The sequence below is a fragment of the Wolffia australiana genome, chromosome 4 (genome assembly GCF_029677425.1).
Source record: "Wolffia australiana isolate 7733 chromosome 4, ASM2967742v1".
NCBI classification, from domain to species: Eukaryota; Viridiplantae; Streptophyta; class Magnoliopsida; order Alismatales; family Araceae; genus Wolffia; species Wolffia australiana.
Genome location: NC_135838.1, coordinates 5891977 through 5904211, shown reverse-complemented (window position 1 = coordinate 5904211; position 12235 = coordinate 5891977). Strand labels below are relative to the sequence as shown.

The 12235-nt window shown below is 40.8% G+C and overlaps 2 protein-coding genes across 2 annotated transcripts; one reads left to right on the top strand and one right to left on the bottom strand.

Moving 5' to 3' along the window:
* Window positions 1-8292: 8292 nt before the first annotated feature.
* On the top strand, window positions 8293-8643 carry LOC144702473 (cysteine proteinase inhibitor 1-like). The gene has a single exon (XM_078574532.1). The coding sequence runs from the start codon at window positions 8293-8295 to the stop codon at window positions 8641-8643; it is 351 nt and encodes a 116-aa protein (XP_078430658.1).
* Window positions 8644-11496: 2853 nt separating this feature from the next.
* Window positions 11497-11847, bottom strand: LOC144702472 (cysteine proteinase inhibitor 1-like). Its single transcript, XM_078574531.1, has one exon. It carries the CDS (start codon window positions 11845-11847, stop codon window positions 11497-11499), a length of 351 nt encoding a protein of 116 aa, XP_078430657.1.
* Between the last annotated feature and the right edge of the window lie 388 nt (window positions 11848-12235).

Genomic DNA, 12235 nt, shown 5'->3' with positions numbered 1-12235 from the left:
ATCTCTTTATAACCCATTACGAGTGTCTTATACTGCTTCCTTTGAGCTTGAATTTTTGCATTGATCACATGATCCACTCCCACATTCTTATGACACAAATGCACCCACATCTCCTTGGCTCTCATCTTGATATCAAGTTCTCAGATATCCCTGTGAGATGGCTCCAATCATGATCAATACTGATCATCGTCCTTCATTCTTGACACCATCCCTAGCACAGAGATGTCCCATAAACCATGAGCATCAAGAAGAACCTCCATCCTCAGGGCCTAACATAAGTAGTTAGTCTTTGACAATATTGGAAAACTACTACCTGGTTCAACAAGACTCTTGATTCTTATAGAAGCATTGCTGGCGACGTCACTCTATACAAGAGTCCAATCACCTGCCTGCAATGCAACTTGACTTCTTCTCGGTGGCATAGCTCCTACTCTCTCTCTCCTTGGATGAATGACAGGGCTCTGATACCAGATGAAGGGAGTCACACTCCTCTATTCATTCAGAGATAAGAGGTATGTGAAGAGAGATTAAAAATGCTCAAGAAACTAGTGGATGTTTCCTTCATAGAAACCCACACTATTTATAATGCCAAAGAAACAGAAAAACTTGGACTAGAAGCTTAACTATCAAATCCCAGCCATTAAAAAGAAACAGATCTCCTAGAGGATATTAATAAATAATGATGGCGGACGTCATCTAGGACGTCATCCGGTCGTTACTGAGTTGATGCTTGAGTATCAAGATAGTGAAGTCAAACATCAACGGTGTCGTCGTCCGATGGATAAAACCTAAAGGGGTATGTAACTACGATGAGATGATGCACCTATGTGATCATACTTGCAGGCCTCGACTCGATGAGAATGCTAAACTCCAAGCTCCAAAGGGGGGTCACCGAGTGACGATGATGGTGGCCTCTTGATCCTCATCGGAGGGACGAGGCCGCCTACAACACTGAATGGAATCAATCCATAGTGGCTCGTACACAACAGATAGGCTCAACCCATCCCAGTAAGATGATCAAGTATCATAGTTATCTCTCACTTCTTCTCTCACCTATCTAACCCAAGCGTGGTGGGGACAAACAACGATATACTACAAAAGGTAATGTAACGAGCGGGCAGGAGGATGATGTACCTCGTCGGTGATCAGCTCGTGGTGCAGATTCTTCATCAGAGGCAGCAACTAGTGTGGATGCAATGGAAGGGAAGCCGCTGAGGGTCGGCGTGCTTGATTGGCAGCGCGGTGCAGGAGCAATTGGAGGGGTACCAAAGGCGAAGAAAGATCCACAACGGAGTAGGTCAAACAGATGGCTGAAGCTGGTGCTCGAGAGCAGAGAGATGGGCCCGGAACAGCCGTTGAAGATCCGGTGCCGATGGGAACACCAGATCAACGCGGGCGGCAGTGTTGGGCTTTGTAGAAGCGCGGTGCAAGAGCACGATCTCACTTCCGACGTGCCAAATACTCGCTATGGGCAATCGGGAAGAGGCGCAGTTGAGCTACTTGGTGACTAGCAAAGAGCCCAGCAACGCGCATCCCAATCTGATTACGTGTGTAGAACAGTCAACTCCTGACCTGATGGGCACAGACTCACCGCAAGTCCCATTTGGGTCGTTCTTCCCTATGGAGGAACGGTTGAGCATTTTAAGAATCCAAGCGGCCGCTTGCACTTTTCCGTAACGTGATCTAGATGACAGTTCAGATAGGTGGAACACTTGGATCAGGATACTCCAATCGATGGGCGGCAGGGGAGACAGGAGTGATACACCTCATGCAAGAGTCGCAAGCCCAAGAGTCGCACAATCAATCTCGTGCAACAGTAACGGGCCAGGGGACTACTAATTTGTGGGTCGGCCAACGCCACGAGTGAGGCCGAGAAGACGTGGATTTCAATAGCCAGCAGAATACGGTCTCACAGTCAATTTCTTGCGATTGATCCACTAGCAGCCAAGTGGTCTGAGGGTGCTGATCACGTGAGGATGCTTCATGAAGGCAACGGAATATGCAATGATTCTGTTGAACCAGGCAGACCACGATCACTATCTGACAGAAGACGGACGACGGGAACAAATTCTCTGGCACACAACAACCAAAGTGGACATGTGATGCAGATCGGCGGCCCTTCTATTCCTTCCTCTGTTCTCCCTAATTCTCTTATCCTCCTCTTCTTCTTCCTCCTGTATCATTCTTGGGTGAGATCTGAAAGGAGGAACCACTGCAAAATACAACTTCCAGATTTGAGAACGTGTGGTACCCATCATGGCATTATATAGGGCCATGATGGGCCCTTACAAGATGGACCATTGGCCCGCTAAGAAGGGTCCAACTTGGAGAATCCTTTAACACAAGGGCTCTCTTTAGAACAACATTAAATAAAAGAACGATTCAAATGACACATAGAACGCGATGACAAAGATGCAAATGATGAAGGTGATGGCAGAGATGAAACGATAAGACAATGACGAAGAGGAAAACATCGAAAGAACGACGAAATCAAAACATGGGAAAGATATGGACTATCTTTTCACCCGAGGTTGCAGGAACCCCGGTGCCTTCATTTGTGCCTTGGCGTGCCAGTCAGAGGGACACGAGCTGGCTGGAGTCGATGAAGATGTTTACGAAGGCTTCGACGACACGGCGGCGATCTCGAGTGGAAAAACTCCATCAAATAACTTGGTTAGCAAAAGAACTAATGAAGGGATCTTTGGATACCTCTAACACGTGCTGGCCATCCAGTTAGAATGCCAACAGTCGCTGCCAGGATCTGATCTTCCAGTGATGCCATTCCTCCCCCAACCCCCTTGGTTTTGCTTTCTGAGGATTTAATTTGTGCTTATATTTTTTTCTTCTTTAAAATTGAGGGATACATTCACTTCAGGTGTTTTATAGAGTTTAGTTTCCTGGCATATGAATATTTGTTAAAAAACACTTCACTATTCAGGCGTCAAGGATTTGGCCGAATGATTTAGCATGATTGATTAGATAGGCATGATCCAAACAGGATCACAATAACGTGTTCAATCAAACGGCCATTTGAATATCATTCAAGGCTTCCAACTGATGATAGATATTTAATCAGGGGCTTCCATGTAGCAAGTGTGATATATACCAAACCACTGACTTTTGAAGCAAGCACAATTAAGTCTTTTACACTTTTATCTATTGCACAAAAATTACTAACGGATCATGGTCTGCAGTATAGGGGAGGCAAAGATAAACTAGCATATGTATTGAGCTTTTAGTCCTCAAACAGTTGGAATCAAGCTCACTCGATGTAGCTTAAAAAACCATACTGGTTATAAAGATCAATTGATTCGAGCAGCGTAAGTCAGTCTACTTTCATGAAGCAAGCTAAATTCTTAGATTAAGCATAAGGAATAAATAATTACATATAGTAGTAGTATAATGTCCTGCGTAGGGTATTACAGAATAGGGTTGGAAAGACAATCTTATTTTACATCGTATTTAATATTAAGGTGCTCAAAGGGAATATGCTGTACAATAATTTTTATTACTACGGCAAGAGAAAAAATAGTACTATTTCAATATGTTAACTGTGGGGAGAGAGAGAGAGAGAGAGAGAGAGAGAGAGAGAGAATGATAGATAGCGAGCGAGAGAGGAATAGAGCTAGAAAAATATAAAGTGACATAGAGCGAAGTAAATAATATTTTTACTTCTTTTTTTCGTCTCATATATCAATTATCTAGACACCAAATTAAATAGGTTGTAGTGACTCAACCTCAAAGCATATTTATTAAATATAAGAATTAAAATTTGAAAACTAAGACCAGATTTGATCAACTACAAAAGGCCACTAATTACAGATCAAGGTTTTGTTTGTATCCACTACCTTAAGCTTTGTATTTCTGGTCATGCTCTATTCTAAAAGGCATTTTGCTTCCTAGTGAGTTTTGAGAAAGGCCTTTTGACAATAGACATAACTTTCCTGAATCATAAATTAGCATCCAAACAAAATGGGATGGCAAGAAGTAGGATAGTTAATTTTAAATAAAATAGGATAAGGTCATCATACCTGGGTTTCTTGTGATTTGCATCACATCTTGTGTTATCAACTGGAAAAGGCAAATAAGAGATTTCCATATTTGAATAGTGTGGCCAGAAGTTATATGGCATATAATCAATCATATGCAATTCTCATTTGAGTCCATTAACTCGGATTATACACATTATTGTTCATGTGTGATATTTCTAATCACGTCTGAGGATAGGTGAACTGATGAGATAACTTTGGTTGATCTGTCTAATTTAATGAACATAATCTACATAGAATAACATTAACATTCTTGAGACAATATGGAGAGATTCTGGAAACTATTTTGGAAAATAATTTACTAAAGTTAAGTGTATGTATTTTCTAAAGTTAACTGTGTTTACCTCTAGGTACTTGTATACCAAACTTTAAACTAGGTTGATTCATTTATTCATCGTGTAAGTAATCCTTACGCTTGATGCCCAAATGATATTGTGGACAGGGGATTGTCTTTTAGCTTTGAGTCTCCGGTAGAAATATTTCCAACAGCCACATCAAAAAGTTACTGAAAGTTATTGTGAAGTCAAGATAGATTTTTCCTACTTGGGATGACTTATTAGGATTTGATAGCTGATCATGACCTATGTCAATCAAGGAGTATCATATCAAAAGTTGCTACAATGAAAATGATAATATTGTTTTATGGGACTTATGATGAACTTCCTATTGTCTTACAGATTCATTCACTAGACTGATACTTGGGCCTTTAGAGTAAATTGATTGTCATTTAATATATTTACAGTACAAGGGTTTGTGTCCAAAACCCTAATAAGTATTTAAAGTGTTATGTCAGATACACCTATGCGATTTTCTCCTTGAGCACCCCTCTATCCATCTCATTAAGCTTTCTCTGCTTCCATTATGGATGAAATGATATGAAGATCCTCTTGAATCTGTCGCATAATGGATCGAGAAGAGGAGTATGATCTCTGACATGTCAACGACTTTGTAGACAGATCTAGAGGCCAAGTCCCCGGGCAACATGCGATACCTTAACACTCCACGAGGTAAAATCATTCTTAAGGTTAATTAATTTCAGTTTTAAAGGCTCACTATAATCCTTATGTACTTTCCTGCCTGAATCTTACCTCTGACAATGGATTGGGGATGAACGCAACATGTGTGTGTATTACAATATAAAAAAAGATTACTTGTATATACTTGGTAACATTAGCATACATTCCCTTATTGTTGTTACTTTTACCTGCATTTATAAAATCCTGTGCCGTTTTCTGTTGGTAGTTAGCAATAAGTACTTCTAGAAAGTCTCTAAGTTATTCCGCAGTGAATTTCTTGTACTTACGCTCACTTTATTAGACATTTTTCCTCTTTTTCTACTGATTTTACTGATCATACTATTTTTTAATTTTCAAAACGAGTTAAAAACATTTAAATTGATTATCGATTTTGAAGTATCCAGATGACCTTATCCAATGTTAATATTATGATTTTAGTTGATCCATGTCGTCACATGGTAAACCACTTGTTAAAGTTTTGTAACAAAACTATGTAATTATTTCATCAGGTAAACTTCCATGTCATATTTTCATTTATGAAAAATGAATCTAATGAAGGATATCATAATTTCTTTGAATTCTGAAATAAATACTCGGACAAGTTTTTTCAGTCACTCATTTTTCATTTGAAGATGAAATTTGATTTTTTTTAGCTGAAAATAGTTATGTGATATCTGATTTACCAATTACTTCCAAATTTGTTGAACACTTTCTAAGATTATTCATACACCAACTTTTATGCTGATGATATTTCCCTACTTTCAGACAACTGAAAGATTCACTTGATATCAGCTTCATTGGTAGAAAAATAAAAACAATTCTGTGTCAGATTGTAGCTGTATTTGTCTTAAGCTATAGTTAGTTTGCTTGGTGCTTGCAGAAAAACAATTTAGATCTCATATTATTATTATCCAATAAATTAACTTAAGATCATATTTACGGTGATATACTGGACAATTCACCTCATCTTACGTAACCATTGGTTTCTGGCTGTTAATACAAACAATATAACGAATCATAAAAGGATTCACTGACGTACTTGTTCTGTCTGGTGTATTCAACTTTACCAAACAGTTTGTCTGATATAAGTATTTGAATAATTACTCGGAACTAGTCCGACAAGAGGGTTATCAAAGTGTCGCTAGTTTTTTTTCATTTAAAAACATACAGTTCCTTAAAGCGAGCTAACGCTCAATAATCGTTAAACTTCCATCCGACACTAGTGGCAAATAATCAAATAATTTAATGTTCTTACGCTCTTTTGCGATGTATTTGAGTTGGAGCTAAATTTTCAACGATAGGCAGTCGTATTCAGCGACGGAGAAATATAAATACATCTTTGGGTTACCTGAACTATATGGCTCAGTTTATGTTGGAAACTCCAATCAGTGCTTGCGAATTGATAACAAAACGCAAAACGATATGAGAAGAATTTATAGTGTGTGCAAACGTACGTACAACAAGCAGGCGGATTAAGGGTACGTACTAGGCTATCCCTTTACAAGTAAACTAAGACTTTAGATTTTAAAAGTGAGCGAAAAGCCTTCAATTCCAGTAAAATTTGTAGGTCTCTTTATCTCTTCATCTCTCTTTAATTCCAGTAAATTTCCAGCGACGGACAAAGGGGAGGACGGCAGGTTGGCGCCCCTATTAGGGCTACTTGAGAATCAACTTAGAAGTATTCTTGCATCTACAAGTAACAAGCAAACAGAAGGATACAAACTTGCACATTAGGAGAAAATATAATAGCATTGTAAAACGGCATGCATTTAACCGTCGTAAAAGCGTGGACTCTAAAATAAAATATTCGTTTTTGAATTGTGGTCGTAAATGTGTTCCCAACTGATACTATAAGTTTTCCGTGATATTAATTCGAATGAAATGGTGGTAGACTAAAAACTAAAGATATAAAGGCGGGTACTAAAGACGATCACTTCGAAAAGCACAAGTAATCATAAATTTAATAAATCTGATCACACGACTAGTTTCGTAAAGACCCGATTCTAGGATGTACAAAGATGCAGCTCTATAAAAACACTTCCAAATTCAAAAACATAGCGTCTAAATAGTGGGCTTAGAGAGACTTTCGTACTTTAATCTTACCAAAACTGGAACAGTCTATGCTTGACACAAACAAGTTGAAACTGAAAACAGCTGCGGGTGTCGACTAGTTATTCTTAATCACTTTCTGACTACAAGAAGCTTTGTGTCCTAGTCCCCTAGCGCATTTGTCTTTTCCGAAACATAAATTTTAAAAAATTTGACGAATGTAAATTCGTCAGATGACCGCTGCGGCCAATTTATGTTTTTACCTCACTCAAGTAAAAATCACCGCTCAAGCCAATTTATATTCTATTGTTTGAGTTACGATGAGCCTCAACTGGAGACAAATGACTTAAGAAAATGCAATTCACTTATCTGTTTAATATGGTGGCATGTATATCCAACATTCATTTGGTGCTCACACATCTTTGCTATAGAAAAAGGAACCTGACTCGAGCGGAGCTTACAGTTCTTTCAAAATTTTATTTCATTTTATCGGATCCACTATATTTGACTGAGGAATCAAGATTTGACAGATGACCGGAAACAAGGACCCACCGCAGCGGGTGGAGTAAGAAATCATGGTTGACAGCCGACAATGTACCATATACGTTGAAAGATGGTACCTAATCCGTAGACTTCCTTTACCCATTCTGTCTAGTAGTCTACTTCAAAATCGTAATCCTCAGAATTGCGAACCCATGAGATATGTGGATTTGTTCCATTCAGAATACGTGTGCCGACGCTTGTTTACATAGTTTCTAGATGTCATGTACCACTAGGTCCAGGATCTGACCATCGATTGGGACGCCAAACAATCTTCTTCGCTCACTACCCAACAAGAGAATTTAATGTCTTATCTGGTTTCTTACTGAATTCCATGATTCAACATGCTCGCACAGTGTGCATCATATGCTCCAACGAATTTATTGATTCAAGAAAAAGTTGAAAACCTTTCAGGTTTTCTAAGCTCGTCCAGTTTTATCTCCATCCACAGCATTTGACATCACGATTCATCGCTCGTCTCTAGACTCGGAACGTCACCGGTGACAGCTCACCTGCTCGATCCCTGACCTTTAAAACATCAATATCTTCCGTCTATATAACACCCACAAGACGAAGTTCCAGAGCATTCAATAAGTTGCAAAAGCCCAAAAGATAGAAAACGAAGCCACGAAAGAAGAATGAGGACCCAGTTGCCTTCCGTCCTTCTGATCGTCGCCGTTCTTTCGGTCGTCGCCCTCCAGGCCTATGCTACGTTAGAAGAGCCAACGCAGCCGGGATGGGAAAGGATTAAGACGCCGGAAGATTATCAACACGCGCTGGACATTGCGCGTTTCGCCGTCAGGCGTCACAACAGGGAGACGGACGAAGAACTGCGCTTCGTGCGAATGATCAGGGGGTACGTCAGCGGCCAGTACTACAAGCTCGTCATCGAGGCCAAGGACGACGTGGATTCGCACAAGTACGAGACTCTTGTTCGCGAAAGGGTATTCAACAAGGTCCGGGAGCTTATCTACTTCAGGAGCTCTTAAAGGAATCTCTATCCTGGAAAAAATGACACTTTCATACGAAAGAATAAAACTGTGGCTTATAGGCTTGTACCCGAGAACATCCCCATCTCAGTATCTCTTGTTCACACTATCTTATAAATATTACGACTCCGTCCCACTTTGCCTCTCTCTGAGCCCTACTTCGCATTGTGTTTCCGTTTCTATGGCTCAATTCGTCGTGTCCGCAATCAAGAATTGAACGTTAATGTGAAGTAACCCACGTATCCAGTCCCGCATATCATCCAAGAACCCTCTGAGATTACGTGGATGTTGACGAGAAATTGTAATGTTAATCAAATGAGCAATCGTAAAATTTGGATGCTTTTTGAAGCTGTTGTGGATGCTATTTCACAGTATATGCGTTTAATCTTTCTGCTTTTTTGTGCGCAATCCCGTAGATAAAGACGTTAGTTCGTTCTGCATAAACTAGACTTTTCGCGCACATAACGCCGACAGCGCTTTGACTCCTGGTTGCGAAGGACACAAGTTGGACGAAAGACAAAAGATGTAAGCATTTCTAACAATCCCTCCTGCAAGGTACGAAAAACCGAGCAGACGTGGATGACCAGCTAACAATAATAACGCGTATAGGCAATGACATCGTCTCCTACTTTCAGGCTATATTTCAGTACAGAACAAACATCTTTTCGCGGAGGTTGTACTCACATGAAAATAAGTTGTAGAATGCACAGTCTTCGCTAAACATTCCATCTCCATTGGATTATAACCGAAGAGATTCTTTCAATAATTCTTAAAAATGATTTATGAAAGTTGAGCCTTCTATAAATGAAATAACGGGTTACCCCCGTCGCCCATATCTAGTACCAGGCGGCCGGCATCCCTTTGCTGAAATAACAAAAACGTACGATGTATATGATGGAGCAGAAGAAATGAAACGGCGGCAATCACGTCTCAGCGCGTATTTACTGAACTTAGGAGCCGTGTAAAATACCTATTGCAATGTCTATGTGTTGGGGTGTGTCAGCCCCCCCATTACGGGAATGTGAAGGGGAGGGCTTGACTAGTGGAACCCCAATAAAGGAAGGGGGAGTTGAAAAGTTTTAACCCCCCTCCTCTTGTCTCTTTGTGGGAATATGAAGAGGCTTCTTTGGAGAATATGAAAAGGCTCTTGGCTTTTCATATTCCAGACCTTTCAAATTCCCTGAAACTGTAATTGGCCCTCTATATATAGAGGGCAAATCTATTCTGAAATGCAAGGCATATGAGTTTTCTGTTCATTCTTCTTGTCTCTTCCTCTCTTCTCCTCTCTCTCTCTCCTTTTGGTTTGTCTTCATCACTCCTTGGTGGCCGCTCCCTTGTCTTGGGAGTTTGAGGAGTTGCTCCGCAGCACCATACGAGAAGTCGTTGCCCTGCACCAAGAGCCTTGCACGTTGACGTCACGCCGGTGACGTAAAGAGGTTCTTGTTTCCTGTCTCTATACGCCGACACAGTTATCACGTCCGAGTTGATTCCGCATTTCACTGTAACGTCTTGGGTCGTTGTTTCTCTTCAACGAGTTACAACACTATGAGTAATAATCTTCAGAATACAAGGAAGAGAGATCGATGAAAAGACGAGGTAGAGAAGTAGGGAACAAGAGTGATGAACACACGTACTGTGGTATTGTGATAAACAGACTAATAGAAGAAGAAGAATCCTCAACATTATCGTACATCAGCCAAGGCGATTAATGCTCTCGGACTTTTGCATTTGAAAGCTTGGTTTAGCTGTTATAATCTGACAATTGGGTAAGATTATCACGGCTAGATAAGGCTAAATTATCACCGTTGATTCGGATAGATGGATCCCCACCGCTGTCTGTGTGGGACACGCGTCACAAGCAGCGTGGTCGTTTGGTTATTGGCCGTCTAGATACTGATTGGCAGTCTAGATACTGACTCGGGTTAATGTTTGCGTCTTCGTCAATACTAACGACTTCTTCTTTCTCAATTATTTACGTTTCGCCTTTTTGTCAACGGTATTAGTTGCGGAGTATTGGTCGCCGGTGCCAACTTTTCGTTAGATATTTTTGTTTGTTATTTAAGTGGCTCAATAAAATTCCATAAACATTTTAATATACTTCTTCAGCTTAGTATAAGTTGCACAAAACATTAGATTATTTTCTTATTCTATTATGTTTTTGTACCGCATGAGTCATGATTAGGAGTCTAACACAAGTTTTATTTTATTAAGCTCTGTCTCTCTCTATCCAGAGTTTTATTTATAACACAGTACTACTAGTTCGTACACAGATGTTCCTTTAAGAGATCCTGAAGTAGATAGGCTCCCGGACCTTGTTGAATACCCTTTCGCGAACAAGCGTCTCGTACTTGTGCGACGCGACGTCGTCCTCGGCCTCGATGACGAGCTTGTAGATGGATCCACACCGCTGTCTGTGTGGGATACGCGTCACAGGCAGCGTGGTCGTTTGGTTATTGGTCATCTAGATACTGATTGGCCGTCTAGATACTGACTCGGGTTAATGTTTGCGTCTTCGTCAATACTAACAACTTCTTCTTTCTCAATTATTTACGTTTCGCCTTTTTGTCAACGGTATTAGTTGCGGAGTATTGGTCGCTGGTGCCAACTTTTCGTTAGATATTTTTGTTTGTTATTTAAGTGGCTCAATAAAATTCCATAAACATTTTAATATACTTCTTCAGCTTAGTATAAGTTGCACAAAACATTAGATTATTTTCTTATTCTATTATGTTTTTGTACCGCATGAGTCATGATTAGGAGTCTAACACGAGTTTTATTTTATTAAGCTCTGTCTCTCTCTATACAGAGTTTTATTTATAACACAGTACTACTAGTTCGTACACAGATGTTCCTTTAAGAGCTCCTGAAGTAGATAAGCTTCCGGACCTTGTTGAATACCCTTTCGCGAACAAGCGTCTCGTACTTGTGCGACGCGACGTCGTCCTCGGCCTCGATGACGAGCTTGTAGTACTGGCCGCGGACGTACCCCCTGATTATCCGCACGAAGCGCAGTTCTTTATCGGTCTCCCTGTTGTGACGCCTGACGGCAAAACACGCAATATCCAGCGCGTGTTGATAATCCTCCGGCTTCTTAATCCTGTCACATCCCGGCTGCGGTGGCCCCTCTAAGGTGGCATGAGCCTGGAGAGCGACGGCCGAAAGAATGGAAACGATCAGGAGGAGGGAAGGCAGCTGGGTCCTCATTCTTCTTTTGTGGCTTCGTTTTCTATCTTTTGGGCTGTTGCATTTTCCTGAGTGAGTGGAACTTAATATAGTGCCTGTTATTTATAGGGTGGAAGAAATGGATGCAAAGAAGAGTAGAGAAGGACGAAGAATGCCCTCTAAGTTGCCTTGTCCTCGCAGTTGTCATGAGCAGTCAAAACCAATGTTCCGTGCATTTAGCAAAACCTTGGGCCGCTATGTCACAATTGATAGATCAAAAACAAAAAACGTACCTTCCATTTGAGTCTCCTTTGACTTTTTCTTGAGGGTGGAGGGTCCTTCTTGATCCTTCACCGAGGAGCTTCTTCCTCGAGGACGATGGCACCTTGGGGACTCCTCTCGATGGTGGACCAAGGGGACCCGAAAACTC

Coding starts and splice junctions, on each gene's coding strand:
- LOC144702473 (XM_078574532.1), top strand. CDS start 8,293: ATGAGGACCCAGTTGCCTTCCGTCCTTCTGATCGTCGCCGTTCTTTCG.
- LOC144702472 (XM_078574531.1), bottom strand. CDS start 11,847: ATGAGGACCCAGCTGCCTTCCCTCCTCCTGATCGTTTCCATTCTTTCG.